This window comes from Alosa pseudoharengus, unplaced genomic scaffold (assembly GCF_046254945.1).
Source record: "Alosa pseudoharengus isolate Yale_2024_CS ecotype anadromous, Long Island Sound unplaced genomic scaffold, YU_APseudo_1.1 YU_APseudo_1.1_scf_20, whole genome shotgun sequence".
In the NCBI taxonomy this organism is placed as follows: domain Eukaryota; kingdom Metazoa; phylum Chordata; class Actinopteri; order Clupeiformes; family Clupeidae; genus Alosa; species Alosa pseudoharengus.
In genome coordinates, this window is record NW_027468664.1 from 35458553 (window position 1) to 35483729 (window position 25177).

A 25177-nucleotide genomic window follows, 5' to 3' on the forward strand; every position below is an offset into this window, starting at 1 on the left:
TAGGCTAGCCTAAGATAAATTGTTCAAACCATATTGTTTCAAAATATTAAAAACTAATGATAGCCCAAAATACTAAATGAATCGCAATGCATGCTGGGAAGCAAAACTCAACATGAAATAAAGTAGGCTCCATGAAACATAACTAGAATGCATTGACGTTATATCCACTCGTTTTCTTGGACCTGTGACCAAACAGGGACAGCCTATAAATGTAAGCCTATCTTCCTGGAACATTGCAGAAGCTAAGAACAGCGACTTTGCTAACGTTACACCAAGCATATCTCATCAGCTAACATGAATTTGATAAAATCCCTTCCCTAGTTTGTAACATACATTAACGTTAAACTGAAAATGTATGTGCTACATAATTCAGCATGTCAGACATGCTGAATTATGTTGCACATACATTTTGAGTTTAACGTTAAACCCTTTTTCCCAGTTTATGAAGTTGTGCGTCTATGAGCAAAGTAGACTTTGCTCATAGACGCACAACTTCATAAACTGTATGATATGTTGCCTTAGACTACGGTAGGCTAATGCAGCTACTGCTAGAGATACTAGATAGATAGATACTTTAGTCATCCCCAGACGTGTAACGGGAAGTCGTGCATGGATGTAATGTCTCCGTCCTGCAGGCGGTAGCCAGAGCGCTCTCAACTCCGCTGCCATGTGTGAATAAACAAACGTCCCCCCCATGTCCCCGGTATAACGTTATTGTCGGGTCCTTAGAAGGTCTGTGAAATGACCAAATGCAAATGTCATCCGAGGGACCTGACGGTGACGTCCCCAGAAAGTCCTGCACCGGACGTCACGCAATAACCAAACGATAACTTGCTCCGGACATCAATAAGGTCACCGGAACGTCCACTAGAGAACATGACGTTCGGGACCAATCGGGGACGTACGTGAATGTCAGCATAAGGTCCGGGGGACGTCCCGTGTTTGTCGGGTCAAGACATGCTTGAGGTGTGTAGATCCATAATTTAAAAAACTCACTGTTGAGAAAGAAAGTTTCAATGGCAGCTGCTTCTCATAATATCAATTTATCTATGCTAACAAAGCTGTAAACTGACACCTGCAGTTTCAAATACAGCAGAGAGACTGGAATAACAGTACCAGCCTCTATTACAAACAAATCAAGAGACAGGAGAATATAAACTATGCTGCTTGAAACCCCCAGATTTTGGGGTTGCTCCTCCCACAACGCGTAACTCCCTCTATCGCGTGTAAATGATACAAGGGGAGAATTTGCAGAGTGAAATGCACATAGTTACGCACTTTTTTTGACTTACACACCCTTACGCACATGGGAGAATCCCCCCCCCTTAATCAGCATGACACAGCGGCCAAAGGCGTCAGTTTGTTTTTAATAGTGGTGGGGACAATAACCATAAGCTTGAGTGTGGTTTGAAAAGTGCGGGGTACCCTTGTGTAAGCTATTCATCCATTCAACGCTGCATTACAATATGCTCCCGACCCGTCAGGAGAGTCAATCTTCACCCACTCGACCCTCAATATGCACTGATTAACTGCCCAAACCTGACCCGACAAAAAAACAAAAAAAAAAACAATGAGACTTCTTTTTGCCGCAACGTGTGTATGAAAACGAGGTGCCGACTGCACTTTGGTTAGCTTGCATTTGCTTTGCTGTTGCTTAGAATGTTAGATTCTTGCGATAGATGTCTTCAGACAATAAAAAGTAGCCTAATTTGGAAGGGAAATTGAAGAGAAGAGTTGCCCCCTGCGTTGGCCGTGATTCCCCTTTGAAAATCAGAGGTTCACACCCTGATAGCACAGGGGCGTTGAATCCACGTTGAATCAACCTCCGCCGCTTCAAACAAACGTGGATTCAACGCCCCTCAACGCCCCTTTGCTATCTGGGCAGGCTACTGTGGCCTTGGTCAGTGGCGCCGCTAGCCGTAATCCTGTAGCCTATGTGCGTACAATTCATTCATGAAATCATTCAATACAACAATAAAAATAGCTTGTGTACTGTCTTAATTGAAACATGCTTCACGCACAAATGATAACCTAGGGCAAAGAGAATGGACATCTCAACATAAGGATACATTAGAAGATGATGATTGGTGTAGTAAACTTTGTCACACGACGTGATAAGCAGTTCGGGCGCTTAAAAACGCAACATTCCATTCAGTCATAAATCATTCAAACGTAGGCCTAGTGCTCGTCATGAAAAGAAAACAGCAGCTTAATATTTTTCAGGTGTTTAACAGTAGGCCTAGGCGCACTGTATCAATTATGCCGTAGGCAGTGAGATTATTAGGCATTGCATCCTGTCACTGTTTGGAACATCGCAGTTCGGGATTCAGTTAATGCGAGTAGGCCTATGGGTCGTCTCAAAGTTTGGGACAACCAAACAGCAGAGTAGGCAAAGCAAATCCTACTTGTTAGGTTACCAATAGCTGTCTTTTCTCTAGGCCTAGGCCTATCGGAAATCGTGACATAAGCTCGTTGGTTTCTTTTTTCTTTTCTTTCTTGTTCGCGTGTTGGGTAGTGAAGCGATAATGCATTTAAATCAATGTAGGCCTACATCAGAGCCGATATGGCCAGCCCTGATCTGCTGCTCTGTAAAGGTATTTCTGTCCCACCCAAATTTGCTGAACTACTTGCGAAGTAGCATATTCATCACAGACATCACATGTATCACACGAAAGAGCCTTTTCTCAGCTTTTAAACGATGTTGGTGGTTAGTTGTTGTGGTAAACGGTTCGCGATAAAAGTAGCCTAACTTTAATGTAATCATATTTTCTGTGCCCGTCTCCCTACCCATTCATCTTGGCTTCGCGAACTTTCCCTCAACACATGACAATAGGGCTATATCAGAATAAACAGCAGACCTTACCGAACACAAAGGTGTAATTAAAGTTTAAAGTTTTAATTAAAATTTAAAGCACTCCCCTGTACAGTTATCCATTCCAGAGTAATCCGGTTTTAAATTTGCAGCAATGTCTATGCATGTCTCCAACTTTGGGGTTCACAATGTGTTTAAATTGTTCAATAGGCCTACATGATTTTATAACAGGCCAAATACAAAATAAATGTTACAAATATCGCCTAGATAGCCTATCTGTAAACATTACAATATACATATAGGGCAGACCGACGCTCGAGTTCATGCTTTGTTTTATCGCTGGATTTTAGGATAGCCTACTATGGCAACCGATTGCATTCAGAGCTACAGTCAACTCTAGCAGGAATTACATGACTGGAGGGTCGGGTGGGTGCGTATGTTAAAAAACCTTAACCACGCAACACTCGATCCACACATATCCAGGCAGGTGTGCATGCTGTGAGGATGTGTGCGCGCATATCGCATGGTTTAGACTCGACGATTTCAGTATGTGGGGATTTTTTCGGTCGCAATTGGTTTGCACTTTTTTAGAAGTGGTGGGGACAAAATTCAAATTATAAATAGTGGTGGGGACATATCCCCCCGTCCCCACCGTAATCTACGCGTATGACAGCGGCCAGAATGTAGCCTAGCCTAGTACAAACAGGTCATAGACCATTCCAACAGCTGACAGGTAGGCTAATAAGAAAAAGGAACCTGTAACTCACCCATTAGAAATTCACTCTTCTTTAAGTATTCTCTTCAGTGAAGTTATTCACGATAGAATTGAAATCCAGCCTCCTAGCAAAAGATTAGATGGACACCCAAGCACTGCTGAAGCAAACATACATTTTTCAGTGACCATATCAGAAATGACAGGCTACATTTCCCAACTCCCAGCAGGCCTTGTAAATGTTAAATTGTAAATTTTGAAAATACAAATAAACAACAAATATGATAAGTTGCAGGGTTTTTTTTCTGTTAATAAACTTATGTTCATCGAGAATGAAAGCGCACTACAAAAATATGAACTATAGTCACCATGACCGTTATGTACGCGGAAAAAGGGCTATACATAGCAGTCATTCAACTTAATGCATGAGGTACTGTAGGTGTTCCTCCTGCGAGAATGAATATCAGTTATCAGAATATCAGTTCATTGTGAATCAGTTTATGCTACCATGTTACAACAGACTTAACATTCCAGTGAGTATGAAACTATGTTGATATGTGTTGTTGGTTTGATGTTTGTCTAGGCTAGGTTATCATGTTGCAATGATAAAGATACCGGTAATCTACAAGTGATAGCTCTCTGCTATGTGTCTAATATGTAGCCTCGCTGGTCCTTAGTAGATTGTTTAATGATTTTCTATTGAAATGCCAACGAATGCCAATAACACAACAACGTTACCCCACTGGGCAAAATAACGTTGGCCCAAAGTCAGTAAACAACATCATGCTAGCAGCTGCTATGCCGTTGGGGCAACATGTTTTTGCTATCTGGGGCTGTACTTCGAGAGAGCGAGCAGAACTCATCTTCGAGAGCGTATAGCCCCCAATGGTTGTTTTGTGCACTCAAAGCTGTTTTTTCCTCGTTCGCTGTTGTGTCTGCGCGTGTGAATTAATATTTTTTGCTTGTGAAGATATTTCACTGAGCTCTTGACATATGCCACTAAAATAATGCCATAAGAAACAGTCGTATCCAGACATTCCACAGAGGATATCTTTACACCAAGAGTAAAAACATGGTCTAATATATGGTCAAGGTTATACATTGGTCCACACACATATTTGAAGTTAGAAGAAACTATGTTTAAGAAGTCAGTAGCACAAACATTAGTAAAGTCGTCCACATGGTTGGTAGGGTACTGGGAAGCAGGCGAGACACCTGCTTATGTGGTTCACACAGGTGGTTGGTGTGGTACACAAAGTTGAGCTGTGTTTTGTGTTTAGTTTTTGGTCTCTCTTGGTCTGACCTTCCTATGGTAATGAAATTAAAAAAGTGTTAAATTAATAAATGTGATGTGAGTTCAGTCTGATAATGTTAATTTCTTTATGTTTTAGGTTGAGCTCGTAAACATTGGTGGAGCTGACATTGTTGATGGCAATCACAAACTTATACTTGGCCTCATCTGGAGTATAATTCTCCACTGGCAGGTGAGCTATGATAATAATAGTGAAGAAAAGTATTTTATACATGGACTGGTATGGATCTGTTATTGCACATCAATATAGAGTGTAGTGAATGCAGGAAATGTTGCTAGTTGACAGAATACTTACCAAACTGAAGACTAAGACTAAGACCACTAATGTCTATTTCAGTGGTTCCATGTTGGTGGAATGAGTTGCCCAGTGCTCTCCATTCCTGTGATAGTTTTGGGTCTTTTAAGAGGGGCCTAAAGGCATATCTGTTCAATATGCACTTAGTTCATTAAGAGCTTCTTATGCATTATGGTTTGTATAATATTGTTTTATTTCCATTAGGCTGTTAATTAATTTGACAATTTCTAAACAATTCCATGGTAATTTCTTACCATGTTATTGCTTTTATATTATTGATTGAATGGACATTATTGTTTATCATTGCTTTTTAATTTACATTGTTTATTTCATTAGGCTATTGATTGAATTGACATTGTTGTTTATTATTGCTATCCTCCTTATTATAGTCTGGCCATTTTTTTAACTGGTTCCCTGTTAAATTTAAGTATTGTATTGTTTTGTATTTGTATGTCGCTTTGGACAAAAGCGTATCCATAACCATAACCATACTTACATTCATACATACAGAACATAAGAGACCAGACTTTAAGAATCATATTTTGTGTCCAGGTAAAAGGTGTTTTGAAGGATCTGATGGCAGGATTACAGCAGACTAGTAGTGAGAAGATCTTGCTGAGCTGGGTCAGGCAATCCACTAAAGCATATCCACAAGTCAATGTGCTCAATTTTTCCAGCAGTTGGGAAGATGGCCTTGCCTTCAATGCCCTCATACACAGTCACAGGTAAATTTCATACAGTTAAACATTTCAGTGGATGTTACAGAAATGGAGGAATAAAAAGCAATATGGAGGATATATGACAGGATAAAGTCTTTATGGAATGGACATTACAGCTGAAGGAATTAACAGTATTCAACCTTTTTAGGTTAAATGGGTAAAAGAACAGTGAAACGCCAACAAATCAAAAAATGTACAGCATCTCCAAACCTCCATCCCAGTTTCAATTTCAAAATTAAATTTTACATTGTAATAATGCTCTTACATTTACTTTTAGTGATTTAGCTCATGCTTTAAAAAAAAAAAAAAAAAAATTACAAAAAGGGTAACATTCAATGTACAGGGCAGTTTAGCGTAAAGAGATGGGAGGGAAAGTGTAAAGAGCGCCTAATTATGTATTCTGCGGTATACAAAAACTGCTTGTGAAAGGGCACGTCTATTTTGCGCCTAAAAACTTCCGCCTTGTAAAAGCAGGTGTTAATCCAAATTGCAGTTAAATGCGTCAATAACGGCTCATACACAGTTGCGTGCGTTGCAGTGTTGGAGATGCATCCCGTTCACTTTACATGGGCTTACGTCATCCGTTGCTGAACTGAATTGTGGGTCCGTTGTGTCGTGTTGCTCCCGTCACTCGCGTTGAGGAGTTCAGCTGTTGCTGCACCGATGGACGGCACCAGCCAATCAAATTACGAACAAGTGAACAACAGACAGCACCAGCTAATCAAATTACGGTTATACCTTAAGTCATTTGCATAGCTACTGTCGGGAACACCCACTGGCATGCGTTGACGGAATGCAATCACTATTTAGAACACCAGCTTTGTGTCTTTGTACTATATCAAAAGCAACCTTAACTTTTGTTGGCCTTTCGAATGTCTTTCACTTTCACATCATTCACTTAAACTATCCTACTTGCTAGATTTGACCAATCTTCCATAGCCTATGTGCACAAGTAGTTTGAGTAGAACTACTGATCTTCATTATCTCCCTGCTTGTTGACATCTTATCATGTATGTTATTATTTCATGATCGGCAAACGATTAACTTCATTCAACTGCGCTCGTATGTAGGCTCTGCTGTTCAGTTTTGGACATTCGTAAATTGCGGTAGGGGGCGGAGAAAGGCAGAGAAAGGCACAGATTACACTATGAATTGAGAGTTTGATAAATTTGATAAACTTGGGTCTGACAGCGTTCGCTATCTGCGGTTTGTCCATGGTGCTGATGACGCTACATGCGTAAATGTACGTACATCTGGCCCTCAGTTTGGAAGATCTGAGGGGCCTTACAGGACAGTAGAGGTTTAGTAAGTATATTCAGGTTCTAGTCTGTTTCTGAATCACCAAAAACCCAGGAATTTCCAAGGAAAAACACCAGGAACCTAGTATTTTCTTTGGAATTGAGTAAACTGCTGCATTTGTTTACAAGAAAGATGTGTTTGCTGCACTTCTGAAAAAATCTGGTAAGATATTAATGCACCAAATTTCACTGCTGGTTACACTCCTGGAAGTTTTAAAATGGGTTTGGAAAAGTTTGGAATGGGTGTCAATGGGATCCTTTCCAGACAGACATACAGAGCATATTGAAATTTGCTAGTGTTCCTTTTGTTAGCCTACCTGTTTTATTAATTTAGTCTTAGTCTTATGTCAAAAGTCCTTTTTAATCATATTTTGTCATTCAAATAGGAATTTTGTTGGTCAAGTTTTAGTTGACTAAAAGTTTCGTCTAGTTTTATTCAAAAGAGAACTCAAGGTTTCTTTTGTCAAGTTTTAATGAAAACATTTTAGCCTTTTTTTTAAAAAAACAAATGATTTCTGATTGCCATTTCAGTCTTATAGTGTTTGACACATCTACATTTCCCCCAAATATTTTATGTCCACAAGGCTTCTCATCAGCTATAATTCTCATTCTGACTTTTTGTCAGTCAGGGGTGCGTTTCCCAAAGCCATAGTTGCTAACCTGTTAGCAACTTAGTTGGTTAGCAATGGGAAATTGCATTGCAATCAACAAAGTTGCTGACTTAGTTAGCAACTATGGTTTTGGGAAACGTGCCCCAGTACGTTTACATGCGGAGTTAAGTCAAGCTACAGTTATAGCTCTGCTGCGGGAATTGACTGGAGCACTGCTCCGTTTACATAATGAAGGAAAACTCCTTTTGTAGACCCAAGTACAGATGTCTTACTCCACTACGCTAGATGGTGATATGCGCCCAAACACCACACATTCCCCAAACTTTCCATATTAGCTTCATTAACCTACTTGTTAGCAAACTTTGCATCATCAGTGTAACTAGTTAAATAGTTGACATTTCTTGCTTAACATTTTCGTATGGACATTTTAGGCAATGTTAATTTGTATATGTATGAGAGAAGGTTAAACTTATGAGTATGTCGCGTTGTGGCATAAGGCTTAAGTAGTTAGCTTGTTAGTAAAAGTAGAAGTTAGTTAGTAGTTAACTCTAGCAGAAATCTCAGGTGTTCTTGCTCCATGTAGTTTCGTGTTGCAGCCACAAGGTCAGAGCAACAGCGCATAGCCTAGCCTAAAGTAAAGCTGCTACGCATGAATTCATTTGGGATATTTTGAAGGCGTAACAGCTGGATATTCTGTCTCCTCATTTTGTAGACGAAAATGAAGAGATTTTATCTATCTATAATGCATGTTAATATAGTGTTAGTGTTTCAGGACATTGGTGCAGTCTTGACATCAATCTCATCTTAGTCATGGAAAAAAAAGGTCTTTAACAAATCTTGTCTGATGAAATTAACACTGTTGCTAACAGGTTGGTCTAGGTTCATTCAGCCTACATGTACCTTGGGCCCTAAGTGTTAACACCAAGTTATGGTAGACTATGCACCTATTGAATACCTTTACAAAATGTGCTTTGAGCTCTGATGGATCTTTCTTCATGAAAAGGCCTGAACTCTTTGACTGGCGAGTGATTGAGGAGAAGAGTTCAGCATTGGACAGACTGGAACATGCCTTCAGTATGGCAGAAAAACATTTGGGGATTGATAGACTTCTGGATCCAGAGGGTAAGATCATTTTCATTTTATGGCCGAAACCAGGGTGTGGTTTGTGAAAAAATTAGGGGGGTAGGGTGCTGAAAAATATTGTAATTATCACTGCCATGGAGTGGAAGTGTGAGATCACTAAAGCAAAGACACTTGATTGCGTCATTGTGGCATTGGCTGCTGAAAACCCTTAAATACAGTGCAACCGGATTCAGACCCTTTCAAGTTTTCCACATTTTGTTATGTTTCAGGCTCATCTTAAAATGGATTCAGTTAATTTTTCCTCTCATCAATCTACACACAATACTCCAACACTACATACAAAATCAGGTGTTTGGAGTGTTTTGTACATTTATAAAAAATAAAAGTCTGAAATACTTTTACAATACAATACAAGTTTCAGACCCTTTGTTATGACACTTGCAATTGAGCTCTGGTGCATCTACTTCTATCAATGGTCTTTGAGATGCTTCTACAACTATTATTGCCTATTATTAACTACTACAGCAATTAGAGTCCACCTGTGCCTTTATTCAGGGCCGTAGTCACCATATTCAGATATGACCAAAATGTCCACCCATTATACGGACATAGAAAAATAAATAAAGAAAAAAAGCTATACTACAGGAAACCAATAAGCACCACCGTCTGAAATGTAATCAAATGTAAATAACGCATAAATTAGTTAGTTTAGTGATTCCAGAGAGAGTACACCCCTGAATGGTTTGTCCTGGTGGTTTTGCAAAAGCTACCAGTACAATTCTCACACAACCTGTTGGAAAGGTGTAGCACAGGCTAAGGAACCCCCATTTATTTTTGGAGCCGATTAGACTCAAAGGGAACTTTGAAGCATTTTCCATACTGTAGCCTATTTTCTCGCAATGATAACGAAAGTGAAACTTATAGTGCCCTTTTAGTTTAAATGATGAATTTGTGCGTGCCCGTGTCAGTCATTTCACGTCTTACAACATAAATAATGCATTCATATGCTAGTAGTAATGTCAGAAATTAATCGGTTTATAGGCCTCTTACAAAAAGGTTGTTGCATCTTGCATGTTACATATAGATGCACACTCAATCGCGCATCCATGCAGGCAAAACGTAGAAAACACAACTTAGAAAAAAAACGTTTACAATGCTCTGGCGGTGATACCATGCATTATAGCCTGGATTCTGACAGAAATTGCGTTTTGTGCCAACATGTAGAAACACTACTACAGCTTTTATTTGAATGGACGTAGGCCTTAGTTACAAAAAAATACTCAGGATTTAGTCAAAGAGCCATTAGATTCTGTGTAATATAGAGGTTAACAAAGATACTCTAGTTTGTATTTACTTTTAAAATATACATTTTGGAGGCAAATGGAGGACCACAGGCCTATGTCCAGGGATGGATTACTGAATGGGCCTACTGGGGCCCTGAAGCCCAAGCCTCTGCATGAAGTTGTTTCTTCTCCACCCTTCTCTTCTCTTTCCACAAAACTTACCAGAAGTCATAATTTAAAGGGTGATTTAAAAAAAAAAAATCTTCTGGGGGACCATGCCCCCAGACCCAGGGGTTGCATCTGTGCTCAGGGGTTCATAATCCAACCATGCCTATGTCCGTCAAAAGTTTGGAATACCCTAATTTACTGACTTAACTAATTACTTATTTGTGATTTTTAATAATATTTTTGCATGGCAGGAAATTTATTGAAATTCTGTTTGGGGGTCCCCCAGTCACCACCACAGATTTGGTCCCCCCCAATGTTGACATCATGACTACGCCCTTGCCTTAATTAATTCATTGCCCATTATTAGGAGAGGTAGACATCTCTTTATATACGGTCTCACAGTTGACCCTTACGGAAATTAACCATGGTTTTACTATGACAGAATAACCATGGTTTTTCGGTTTCATTGTTTTTTGGGTAACCATGACTATAGTTTGACCATGGTTTTTTGTAACCATGATAACCATGGTTTATCACTATAGGTGGGTCAATGACGTGACGCTCATTTTTTTGTGTACATATGGGTTACATACATTTTAAAATTGTTAAAATTTGGAAATAATTTGACAAATTATTTTTAAATATCATTTTCATCAAACCCTAATCTTAAAGTTTTGGATTCATTTAATTTTGAAAGAGTATTAACTGAATTTGGGTAAAATTGTCAACACGGTGTAACCACAAAAACATGACCCAAATAATTACACTTGCTGAAAAAAATGTGAAATTCTCTCCAAAATCCCTTCTAAAATAATCTGGCATGATCTTGCACAAGAACTTTTCTATATTTAATACAATTAATGAAACCCCATTGTTCTGAATGTTTGAATTAATATGGGGAATCGTGTCTGTCACATCAACCACTTAAAATGTCAAGTGGTGTAACCACCATTTAAGGAGCAATTTTGTATGTATTATGTCAGAGAATTATGTGACAGGAAATTATGTCATAGAGAAGGACCCTTCAAGACCCCAACTGCTGAGTCAAGGTTAGCAACTCTCTTAAAGTAACATAATAGTGTTTTTAGGCCATGGCCAGGCAATCTTAGGTTACATGTCAAATGGTATGACCTTTTAAAAAATGTTGATAAATCATAATAATCATAAAATATTCAATATAATTTAAAAACTGTGTTTGAATATTCACATACAGGTGAAGTGTGTACATAGTTGTCCATAATAATGCCTGCAAATTTTGCTTTTAAATAGAAATGTCAAATGGTGTAACCGGTTACACCATTTGACTCTTTTCTGTTTGAGACCAGTTTGATCAGATTCAGGGCCAAGAGTATGTAATTTTAGGTGCCAATTATATTATTTTTATAATTTAAATAGTGACTAACTGTTAAGCATGAACAATAGCTTTAAAAGGGTTTAATTAGATTGCAATTTAAGCAAGATTTTTGAAATGTCAAAGCTTTTCATTTTAAATTTAAACTTCCATAATTATTATGACCGCCGCGCAGCGAAGCGGCGGTCATATAGGTTTAGTCAGATTTGTTTTTCTTTTTTTTTCTTTTTCGCATGTCCAAATTTCCATCAATGATTCCCGGGACACTGAAAGACCGGGGTTGACGAAACTTGGTGGGCATGTAACCCCATATGGATAGCATGGAACCATAATTTTTCGTTTTGATCTGTAGCCCCCTGCTGGACTGCACCCCCCGAAAGGAGGGTAGGGCAGACACAGTTTTCTGGGAATATCTCGAGAACCGTAATCCAGATAGCAAAGGGGCGTTGAGGGGCGTTGAATCCACGTTTGTTTGAAGCGGCAGAGGTTGATTCAACGTGGATTCAACGCCCCTGTGCTATCAGGGAAGGTTTAGGAGGACCATTTTTTTTGTATGTTGATCTCAAGGGGCCGTATCAACCCATTCCATAACCACTCATTTAATGTATAGCGCCACCTAGTTAAACACAAAAAAGTAAAAATGAGGTGTTTTCATCACAATATCTCTGGCTGACATGGTCAAAACTGCACGAAATTGAAAGTGTAGGATCATTATGACACCCTCCAAATGCATGCCAAGTTTTGTGAACTTTCGTTCATGGGGGGCCTTACAATAAAATAATTTATGTGTACATTTAGTGACCGTACACCAACAAGGATTCCCGGGACACTGAAAGACCGGGGTACACAAAACTTGGTGGGCATGTACTGTAACCCCACATGGATAGTGTGAGCGACCGGGCGGTCAACAGGAGAGGTTGGATGTAGCTTCTGTTAATTCCAATGATTTATTTATATATATATATTAGGGATGCACCGAATCCAGATTTTTGGGGTTCGGCCGAATACCGAATCCACTGGTTAAGATTCTGCCGAATCCGAAACCGAATACCGAATCCTACTCCATCCTCAGTCCATTAACACTGTAAACACATTTATGAAGTAAATAACATCCACAGCAGTGTATATTTAATTTTATTTTATTTTAACTGCAAATTGAACATGTAGCTCGACTAGAATCACCTTCTTTGGACTGAAAGTACTGCCAAACAACACTTTTTCTGCTCACGAGTTCCATTTTCACTTTCTCACTCACACAGCCTGAGCTACTGCATTCGAACGGGCCACCTACGTAAACACCTTCCTATAATCAAAGGCGGCGTCATGACGTCGACCAGTGTAGCGCGCATAGTGTAAGCGTAGGGTTCGGTTCGGCGGGGAAAAATTCTAAGGTTCGGCAGAAACCGAACCCCGTCAAAAAATCCAATATTCAGCCGAATCCGAAACCGAATCCTGGATTCGGTGCATCCCTAATATATATATATATATATTCAAAAATAGCAACACTAATAAACAAAATACTTTTCCCTACCAAAAACAAACAAAAATAGCCCAAACAATGCATAGTCCAAAGTATCAGCATAACACATAACTTACTCTGCCTCACAACAGGAGAGTCCACCTACTACGCACACTTTGGGAACTGAGCTACCCCCTTAAATAGCCCCAGCTATTACTCTCAAATGGCCCGTATGAGAATAATTGAGGCACACCATTGAACTAGGGAAACATCAAAATATGGCTCAATAATAGATAGCATAAATCAACATAACAATGATATAGAAAACAACAGAAAAGTATATAATGAACAAAACATATGTCTGTTATAACTATGCACCTAACCACAAGGCATAAAGAAACAAAACCACCAAAAGAATATCCTAAACACCCCTGTAGCATAATGCCCTGTTCCCTACCCCTGCAGAATGTTTAAAATAACCTGTCTCGGCGCGGAGCGCGCTTCCGCAATGGGACAGTGACAGAGGTCGGAGCGTCAGGAAGTGTTGTGAGTAGATGTATGCGTTAACCAGATTATGGGCACTATACAGAAGATATGACCTGGCAAATGGACGACAAACTAGTGGGTACCACACTATGTAATTGTTATTGACAAGAATGAAGTTGGTAATGACGTTGTAATGAGTGAATGAATGAATGAGCGGAATCGCGGCAAACCAAACAATTGGTTTACAGCGCGAACGAACGCCAAACCGGCGGCAAACACCCGACACCAATAATAAAACCCCCCGTACATCTCTTGTATAACCCAAAGCCCCCCGAACATGCAACAACACTTAACATCACAAACAAAACATTTTACATTCAAAGAGGGACGCAGTGGAGAACTGTGTGCGTGTGTGTACGAACAAATGAGTCTCTTTCTCTCGTGTCTGCGCTTGCAGGGCAACGCGGGTGAGGTAGTGAGAACGATAAAGTTCAGTTTCTCACAGATAGCATGGAACCGTCGTTTTTCGTTTTGATCTGTAGCCCCCCCGCTGTACTGGACCCCCCGAAAGGAGGGTAGGGCAGACACAGTTTTCTGTGAATATCTTGAGAACCGTAGGGCCTAGGATGACCAATTTTTTCTATATGTTTGCCTCCAGGGGTCATGTTAACCCATTCCATGTGCACACATGTGCATAAACAGATACACACGCACACACATGCATTCACAGTAATCATACGTATGACACATACTCACACAGTAGACATATGTACGCATGCATGCACATGCACAAACACACACGCAGGCAAACACACAAGCACGCACACACACACACACACACACACACACATAAACATAAACGTGTACACGCACACATGCACACAATTCAAGAATTTCTCAGAATTATGAACAGGCAAGATGGGGGTGGGGTTGTATAAAATGAATTTTACATGTGAAATCTATGAACTAATCATGTTTTCACAGAGTGCATGTGAAGGCAGATCCTGCTGTTGGTTGGTTGTTAAGAAATGATCATACCCACTTTTTCACTCACTCTTATTCTCTCTCACACACACTTTGGGCCCTAATTTAGCAATATAAAATGCATGGTCACTAGCAAATAGCGTAAATACATTTAGGGGTTTGTCCAGTCCACATTCGGGGTGGTTTTGTTATCAAACGTCAGGTGCCTGGCGCTAAAAGGTGGCTCTTATGTTTCTTAATCAGTCATGGGTGTGTTTTGGGCTTAACATCCTTTAAACCAATGAGGAGGACATCTGTCATTCCCTTTAACAGCAAGCAGGGCAACTTCAAACAGCGCATCAGTATTTTGATAGTCAGTGGTGTATTTGAAGGAATCTGCTTAAGTACGCAAGACCGTATGGAACAGGTATTCCACTAAGCCATTCTTTACTAAAACCGAGTAGAGTATAGGCTACACACATCTGCACTTGTCTATTAATTGAACATGTAGGCAAAGTGAAACTAACTTCACTGTGGTGTCATGGTCAACGACAAAACAGTTATACACAGTTAATTACTTTCAATATTGACTGACAATGGGTTACCAGCAAAAACATAGCCTGAAAAAAGCAAAACTTCCCCCTATAATGTTCGAATGACTAAGGACATTTATTCTGCAGAGGAATTGCTGTTTACATCTCGTGACAGTGACGTGTTTCATATGCGCCTTTCACTATAGACCAGGCTTTTCTTGGTCAGTGGCATAATGCTTTTTAGACGGTATAAGATAGCGATTTTTAGATCATGTGCCAGACCACACCTTATGCCGGTAATTGCCACACCCCTGGGCGCATTATTTAATAAAAGTGAAGTGTAAGATAGGAAAAAACTTTGCGTCAGAATAATAATACGCTTTGCGCCAGGTTTTGCATCGCGAAAATAGGGCCCTTTATCTCACTCTCTTTGAAAATAATGGGTATAGACTGAAATTGTATGAGAACTGAATTGAAATCAAATAGAACACAAGTTTCTTCATTGATGTTATAAAATGATATTTGATATGGAATATGATGAATGACATGAATACATATCAAAATATCCAATTCAGTTTACCTTGATGCCTATCTTCTGTGTCAATTTCTTGTCCTATTGCTATAAACGTTTTATGGTCAATTGGTGTAACCGATTTATGTCAATTGGTGTAATCAGTATTTTGTCTAAAATACTAATAATGTACAAAAACATTTATATGGATAATGATTTAATACTCTACTTTACTGTAATGATGGTTGTTTAAACCATTTTTACTCAAATGGTCAAAGAATAGACAGAAAACAAGATGTTTACAGCATATGGTCTTGGCTCAGTAGAATGAAAAACCCATATAATTTAAATTTAGAAATAAATATAATAAAACATATTCTCATAGGATATTACAAAATAAACTAATAATTTCATGAGTGCAATTGCATGAACTCTAGGAGGTGTGAAATATTAGATATTTGTCATTTTTGTGGTTACACCATTTGACAATTTAACAGGCTGTTAGTTCTATCTTTTGTTAAAAAATAGCATACACGTCATATTAAATAATATGAATACAACATAAATACAAAGTATACACTTTAGCAAACCTCAGGCATGTTTTGTTTTAAAGGTTTAAACATATTTTTCATTTTCTCATCTTACCAACCCTTATCTGTCACTAACCCTTCTACTGATTATAAAGGACAACAGTTGAAACAGACCACATCAATTAAAGGGGTACTTTTGAATTGAAAATGAAAAATTGAACATGAAACATCCTTCATAGCTCAAGTTATCCTGTAAGTGGCTTGTGCAGCCAGGTACATAGGTGCTATGGGGGCAGATTTTAGACTTATTCGACTTTATTCAGCACTGTGCAGACCTGGTTGAACATGACACATGTTTCTTCTTCGTCTTCTGTTGCTGACTGACTGTTGGTGGACAGTTTTTTAGGTACACTACCGCCATTTTTGGCTGGATTGGAGAACTACTAACCTCTAAGTTACTACTAAGTGTTTCCCCTAGAAATTTCCAGCAGCGGTGCAGTTAGTCATAGAAAGCTAGGGGGGTCTGAGGCGGGGGCATTATGACAAATTACTCCTTAAATGATAACTTCTGGCGGATTGGATTTAGTCTAAAGAAATTTAGAGAATTAGGCCAAGGCAAGTATCAAACGCAAAACGCAAGTAGCTTTGAGGGCGGATCTCGGGCACTGTTGCTATTATACCGGAAGGATAAATTACTCTTGCGCCCGACGCAAATTTAAAATAGGTTTGTCTGAAGTAGCTACATTACTCATAGGTGTGGTTTGGGTATAACATGCCCAATAAACCAATCAGAGGGTCATCTCACTTTCCCTTTAAAAGCAGGCGCGCTTGTTTCATGGAAGATTGCTATTATGATGGCTGATTTGCCAGGCACACGCCAGGAGCGGTTCAAAGCTGAGGAGACAAACGTTCTTGTCAGGGCCGTAAAAGACAGAGAAGTGGCATTGTATGGGGATGGGAGAAATCCACCCAAATTAGCTTCGGTTAAACAGGTGTGGGAGGAAATTGCCACAATTGTTTCAATGTTACAAAGACATACTTTACAATGTTTTGGGCTCACGGTTTTGGGCTGCATGGTGATATTTTTGCAATGTAGTCTAACATTAGACTGAGATTACTTTGCTTACCTCACTATAGACGATGCAGCTCACAGCAAACATTATGGTCAAGCATGTACCCTTAAAATAATATCTGAATAATGCGCCACTGACTTTAGACTAAATTATGCTTTTAAATGCCACTGACTTTAGATGTAATTATACTAAAGTTTGACTTGGGTACATTCACAAAAACACCCTAGGATGCATTTTGGCGAAAGTTACGCTTTGAACACTTTGAATATCTTTGATCAATTTCAGTCTGGTTTTAGAGCTTTAGCTCGACCAAATGTTTGAGGGACAGAGAAGGTCTGCAGGGCCCAGTTTTAAGATGGTTTAACTTTTATCTGACAAACTGAAAAAGCTTTTATCAAGTGTGATGTGACCCAAAGATCAATCTTGGGCCCTCTTTTATTCTCGCTGTACATGCTATCCCCTGGTCCCATCCTTGAGAAGCATAACATTCCGTATCATTGCTATGCAGATGATACACTGTTTTACTTACCAATCTCACCATGCTAAAGCAGCCAGGCAGCTACAGCGCTACACTCTGGGCCCGCCGGGGGTATGGGGGCTCACAAACATGCCCATAGTGTAGCTCTATAGCTAACTGGCTGCTTTAGCTGCTGGCTGCAGCAACTCAAGCTAGGTAAAACCGATTGTTTTCGGGGTTTTCGGTGACTTCGTGAAATGGAGATCTATGTGAAAAATCTTCAAAGGCAAAATTCCTCTAACAACCCCACACCACACAATCGGCCCTACAATCGAAAGTTTTAAATCCATTCTCTTGATTTTAGCACAGCATGAGGCTGCTTTATTTTTGTCAATTTCACCCCCTGTTGGACAGTTTTCTTTTGATTTTATCTTTTACCCTACTTACTTGCTGCTATTTTATTTCTACGTCAGTACATATTACTTGATTTCCATTTTTTCTCCATCTTAGTACATTTTATTCCTTTTTTTCTTATTTTACTTGCTATTATTATTTTTACCTTAAAACATTTTACTCTCTCTTAATTCTTTTTTTTTACTTGCTATTTTATCCTTACCTTTATTTGTCTTATATTGAATGTAAATATCTATCCCAAATGTAACCAAGATCCACGCACAGCCTGGTTAGGTGCAGGTAGATTACAGGAACATACTTAAATAGCAAAAAATGAGCGAACCTGAGGACGCTGTATGCGAAACGCGTTGTTCGCTCTGAATAAAATCGAGTAAACGTCAACAGTGTGTGGTAAATATCTATCTGTTAAATTAAGTCATTGCATCAATCTAAGTTGTCTGCCTCAAATGTGAAGTACTTTAGGTTAACTCCTGTTGTTTTAAATGTTGTATATAAACAAAGTGACTTGACATTATACATCAAATTATTTCTATTGATCCATGTACAACCTCTTCTAGATGTGGCAACCTCACATCCTGATAAGAAGTCAATCATCATGTATGTCACATCCCTGTTCCAAGTGCTACCACATCTTCTTACCATGGAAGCCATCCAGGAAGTTGACACCTTACCTGCAACACGTATCACACAAGAGGAGCTCATACAGAGTCACATTCAACATCACTACTCACAGCAGGTATAGTAATCAGTTGATTGTTCGAAAGAAAATGGTTAATAAATGGTATGCAAAGCTGATGTTTTATTAACATGTTAATGTAATATTATGTTATATGTTCCTCAAAGTTAACTGGGGTGGGGGCACAGGATAATATCACCTACCTGTCATAGTTGATGTGACAAACTCACTTATCACAATGTGTGTTAGTAGCCTACTCATTACATTAGGCTGACGCATTTTTAACCAAAGCGACTAACAACATGGTTAACAGTTTAAGCTTTTTAAAGCAATTTTCTCAACAATTCTTGGACAATTTAAAAAAAGGTCTAGTACAATAAGAATAAGTGCATCAGTGAATGTTTTTAAACAATCGAGAGTCGGTTCTAGTCTGGTGGTAAGTGCTAGGATCAGCAAGACTAGTTGTAAGTAGTGCTAGGAGAGTAGATGTTCTCTGAAGAGCTGGGTCTTCAGGAGTTTTTTGAAGATGGAGAGGGATGTCCCTGCTCTAGTAAAAACTGGTAGTGAGTTCCACCAATGAGGAACAACAGATGAGAAAAGTTTGGATTGGCCTGAGCGTACCGGTGGCAGAGCTAGACTTTGTTTGTCTGTGGAGCGCAATGGTCTGGAGGTAGCATATGCCTGTATGAGGGCACTCAAGTAAGTGGGAGCAGAACCTACTTTGACTACTTTGTAGGCAAGCGTTAGAGACTTGAATTTGATGTGAGCATCCATAGGTAGCCAGTGCAGCTGGATGAGCAGCGGGGTAACGTGCCCTTTTGGGTTGGTTGTAGACCAGATGCTGAATCATCTGAAGGGGTTTCACTGTGCAGGCTGGGAGACCTGTCAAGAGGGCATTACAGTAGTCAAGTCGTGAGATGACTATTGCCTGTACCAGGAGTTGGGTAGCATCAGCAGACTGATTTGGAACCAAAACGTTGTTCTGTGAAAGGAATTCAGAGACCTGTTTGGAGACTGCTCGTTCGATACCTTTGGATAGGAAAGGTAGGAGTGAGACAGGGCAGTAGTTCTCAACTTGAGCAGGGTTGAGAGAAGTTTTGTTAAGTAACGGTGTTACCAGGGCTGTTTTGAACGTTGTTGGAAACGTGCCAGAGGTTAGCGAAGCATTGATCACATGTGTGATAGCTGGTGTGATGGTCGGGCTGATGGACTGAAGTAGGCTCATAGGTATAGGGTCCAACGAGCATGTGATAGGACGGCTACATGTCAGGAGTCTAGATACCTCATTCTTGGAGAGAGGTGCGAATGCTGAAAAAGATGTTCCAGCAACTGCTAAAGGTTGTAGGAGTGCAACATCTGAGTCTGTTGTGTCTTGTGGGCCTGTAGAGAATTGACTGCCACTTGTAAAAAATGAGGCAAGGGTATCTGCAGTAAGGCTGGACGAAGGAGGAGGTGGCTGAGAGTAGCGATTTGAAGGTTGAGAAAATGTTTTGAGTGTCTGTGGCTGTGTTGATTTTGTCATTGTAGAAAGCTGTCTTAGCAACAGTGATGCTGGCTGAAAAGGAGGATAGGAGTGTCTGGTAGTTTTTGAGGTCATCAGTTAGTTTAGATTTGTGGCATTTCCTCTCCGCAGCTCTGAGTTTGGTGCGCTGCGATTGGAGGGTATCATTTTGCCATGGATGAGAGTGTTTGGATCGAGCTGGCGTTGTAGTAAGAGGGCACAGTTCGTCCAGACACAAGCTCAGTGTGGAGCAAAGCGAGTCTGTGGCAACATTAATCTCCAGAGAGGAGAAGGTGCTGAGTGGAGGTAGACCGGAGGCAACCACAGAGAAGTGGGTTGGAGACAGGTTGCGGATGTTGCTGCGGAAGGTGACCATCGGCTGAGGAGCCGGAGGCAGTTCTGTCAGAATCAGATGAAGAAGTGGTCAGAAAGATGGAGAGGCATCACCGTGAGGATGTCTGTGGTGCAGTTCCGAGTGAGGATCAAATCAAGTTCTTTGCCAGCTTTGTGAGTAGGTGGGCTGCGAACCAGTTTGAGGTCAAAAGAGTGGATCAGGGCCAACAAGTCCGCTGAGCCTGGGGCGTCTAAGTGGATGTTCATATCGCCGAGGACGAGTAGTGGACAGTCATGCTCAGGGATGGAGGACAGCAGTGTGTCTAGCTCGTCCATAAAGTCGCCTAGTTGGCCTGGTGGGCGGTAGATGACCAGCACATGAGACATATTGGTGTGAAGGCAGTAGCGGGCTGAATTTCCATTTGTTGGAGATGAGCAGGCCCGTTCCACCTCCTCGTCCAGATGGGCGAGGGGCGTGGGAGGGCGTAAAGTTAGTGGAGAGTGCAGCCGGGGTGGTTTGATCCAAGTCTCAGTGAGAGCAAGGAGTTCCAAAGAAAGGTGTTTGGCATATCCAGCTATGAAATCCGTTTTGTTGACTGCGGGTTGGCAGTTCCACAAGCCCATGGAGAAGGAGGTTTCTGTAGGTGAGGACCGTTTAAGTTGCTGGAGGTTAATCAGATTTCTGCCCCTTTTGGCATGATGCCGTTTTCTGCGATGGCCGGTGATAACAGATATGGTGGAATGGCACATTTTTTGCCTTTGTCGGCGCCTGTGCTCGGTGAACTTGCACAGGTAAACTTGCTCGTCTTGACTGGGTCTGTCTTAAACGAGGACGGCTAAACGAGGGCTGATGCTTACGCTGGCGCTTCAGCAATAGCCTCTGTTGTTATGATAATAGGAATTGATTGCAGCTGTTCTCGCGTCTCATTAATGATGAATCAGCATAGACCGCCCTCTGACGTTAGCACAGTCCGCTCGCTCGCACCGACCGAAACTCGCAGTTTCAAGTAGCCTCCTACCCTCAGCTGTTCTCAAACGCCTAGAGTTCAATTCTAATGAATTGAGGAGGATTGGCCAATAGTAGCCTATGTGTCAGGGCTCGAAATTAACTTTTTGGCACTGTCCCGGACTTAACCACCAGTGTCCCAAATTCAAGTTCTTGTTTTTTCCCATTCTACGTAATAAACAGCATAATAATCAGTAACTTGCACCACTTAATTAACTCATTCTGGTCCACCATAAGTTCTGAACACTTAATTTATTAATTTACACCATTTTATTAACATTAATCATCTGCTGTTTCACACAACACTCATTTTCAGAGGTTGCGCTTTTGACTCTTTTTTGAGGTTGTACTAGACGTTCTCATTGTCCGTTGCTTTGACGGACAGGTTTGTAAAACATTCCGTCAATAATCTATTTTCACGTGTCTTTAATTTCAATGTCAGTTTGGTGTGATGTCATGGCCACAGATCTAAGTGAAAACAACAAGTAGCGTGGGAAATGACCACAAAGCTGGCTAATTTCTGTCTAACTTTAGGCTACCGAAGTGAAGCTGTCAGATAGGCTACTCTCCGGTATTCATTTATTTTCTCAATAGCCTAGCCTATATCTTAGCATTTGACATTTCATTGTGGCAGTTCTAACTTAAATAACTGTTTTCTATGAAACTATCGTTGTCAAATCGCAGTTGCAGAAGGCCTAGGCTATTTAGCTCAGCATGGTATTGGTGACGTTTCGTCTGTCACTGACAGAAAACACGCAGTCATCTCGTTTTTTTTTTAGAACACCAGTGTAAACTCAGGCCTACACTATCAGTCAAAAATGTTCGCAATGTCATGAAAACAAATGGCATTTCCTAGCCTACCTGCCTGCTAGTTAGGTCAGTTAACCTCTATATCGGAAAGTGATAGTTAAGTTAATAGGCCTACCGCCCGTGCCCTATGTTTGTGTCGGCATATGTGTAATTTAATATTTATTTTTATACAAAACCAAGATGGCGGATTCCTAAGGAAACGCAAGCACCCATCTCATTTGGATATCTTATATTGTATTTGTACCAAAAATGACTACAGTGATTAGAAAAGCAGTAAACAGTGTTGTAAGGCTGCGTGTATAAAACCGCTTCTTATAGATTTGCCAGCTGCCCGGTCAAACGCCAGGTCAAATTTTGTATAATTTTATTCAGACAAGAAAGATACGTTTAGATTCCCATGTGAACAGGTTAGGAAAAAAATACCTATTTTGAAATTTGCCATTTTTCTACTGTCCCATAGTTGTCCCAGACATCATTCTATTGTGTCCCGGAGGCATTTTTTATGGTCCCCGGGACGTCGGGACATCGTTAATTTCGAGCCCTTCTATGTGTTTTTCTTTCCTTTCTCCCAGCGCACTGCAGTTGTTGTCTCTCATTTATAAAGGCGGCTAATTTAGAATGTTAAACAAATGTTAAGAATTGTATTGCATCTTAGGCCCTATGACAAGCAGATATGATTAGACCAGTATAGCCTTCTGACGTTCGGCATAAAGCTCAATGCCTAGACAATGCAGCATTGTAGCAGCCATGTTGGTGCACATTGAAAACACTTTCCCCATGATCATATAAGGTCCACATCAATTCCCTCCCCAATTCACCCTGTGACATTAATCCTATCTAGCGTCATTGACTCCTGGGATCTGACCTATCTGCTCGCTTCAGATTGTCAAAAAGAGGACTAGCGTATTCTTATCAAAAAAGCAAAAAAGTTTATTCCTATCTTACACTCAAATTTTTCACCAAGCGCTTCTCTTTTATTGAACAATGCGCCCAGGGGTGTGGCAATTAACGACCTAAGGGGCCAATCTCAATTCTCTATTTTACCCCTTCCCCTTCCCCATTCCCCTTAGTTTTGCGTGTGCACGTGAGACGAAGGGCTATCTCAATTCTCATTTCGATCGAGGGGTAGGGATAAGGGCAAGGGGTTGATACCCCTTAAAACCAAGTAAGATCGGGAGCTTACTTGAAACCGAGGGGTAAGAGAAATACCCAACATACAACGCTCACACCGGAAAAATAAGCACACCGAGAGATTCATTGACATGAAATGTTGGCATTAATAAGGATTATAAAATTAAAATGGTAGGCTAATTGTTTTATGTTGCATTCAATCTTGTGACCATATAAGCCTATTGAAGGTCCTGTTCTTCACGAGGAAGTTTTCAAAAATCGCTGTTTTGTGAATGTTAACAGCACATCATTATTTGCGCGAATGTCTCGCATTTTACATATTTCCATGTCTGATACCCCGCGAATTGGCAACATCCCATGTCAGAAATGTAAAGTCCAACAGCAGCTAAATTCGCTGAACTTTTTTACCGCTCGTCTGATATGAATGCTGCATAGCTGCTGCCGACTCCTCGCATAGGCTATTACAGGTAGCGATTGCTTCTGATGTCAAGTAACGACGATTTGGATATTATTGTAAAATATCGAAGGAGTTGTGGGATGTTTACATAGCAAACTGCATGTTTATTTTGTCCCCCATCCCTGTTTCATTCACCCGGACCAGAAGGTAGGCTGTGAACGAACATTGGCACGTTCTGCTGTTGTTAAAATAATTCCTGAACGGTTTTATTCCGAGCTGAAAATGCAATGATAGCCTATTTGACAGAAGACAGGTTGCTAGTGACAAAATATTAGCTTTCAGTGTGGTACGATCTCTGTAAATTACGTTAATTCAAGTGTTTAAATCATCCCGCTCTCCCTTATGGTTGGCTAGTGGTATCTCATTTCCAAGGGGAATATTCTTCACCCCTATGTCTTGCCACTCGGTTTCGAGGGACAAGGGCTAGGGGTAAGATCAAGGGATAGGGGAAGGGGAAGGGGTAAAACAGAGAATTGAGACTGGCCCAAGGTGTGGTCTTGTGCATTATCTAAAAATCGCTATCTTACAGCATTTAAAAAGCATTACGTCACTGACTAAGAAAAACCTGGTCTATAGCGAAAGGTGCATTTGAAGCTGAAGATGCACTTCACAAGATGTAAGCAGCAAGTTCTCTGCAGGATAAATGTCCTTAGGTTTTTTTTTTCAGTCATAGAACATTATTGGGGTAAATGTTGCCTTTTTTTAGGCTATGTTTTGAATGGTAACCCATTGTCAGTCAACAGTGAAAGTAATTAACTGTGTATAACTGTTTTGTGGTTTACTAGGACAGTGGTTCTCAACCTTTTTTCAGTGATGTACCCCCTGAGAAATATTTTTTCAGCCAAGTACCCCCTGACCAGCGCAAAGCATTTTTAGTTGAGAAAAAAGACTTAAAACAGAGAAATAAAACAAGATACAGCAGTAATTTTGCCGGCTATGGTTTGGCCTTCTTTGCCACCTGTCCCTCTGTGTTTTCACAAGAATTACCGCTACGCTTCAACCACGACTCCATCGTTTGAGTCTTGACAGTGCGCTACCTTAGAATAATAAGGTTCTATCTGCGTTTTGAGTAGTTCTGAGATATTGAGCTTCAAAGTTTTAGAATTCCATAGTTACATGGTAAATGGAACAAGTTCTTTTTGATATAAAGTCCAAATATGTACACAACTTTAAGAAACACCTCATCTGAACTT

At 40.3% G+C, this 25177-nt stretch overlaps 1 protein-coding gene across 1 annotated transcript in view; it reads left to right on the top strand.

Moving 5' to 3' along the window:
- Positions 1–25177, top strand: part of dmd (dystrophin) — a 541017-nt gene that overhangs the window by 95292 nt on the left and 420548 nt on the right. The window contains exons 5-8 of the mRNA XM_076297170.1: positions 4916–5008; positions 5684–5856; positions 8763–8881; positions 18628–18806. Coding sequence (XP_076153285.1) covers positions 4916–5008; positions 5684–5856; positions 8763–8881; positions 18628–18806 — 564 coding nt within the window. The remainder of the gene's footprint in view (positions 1–4915; positions 5009–5683; positions 5857–8762; positions 8882–18627; positions 18807–25177) is intronic.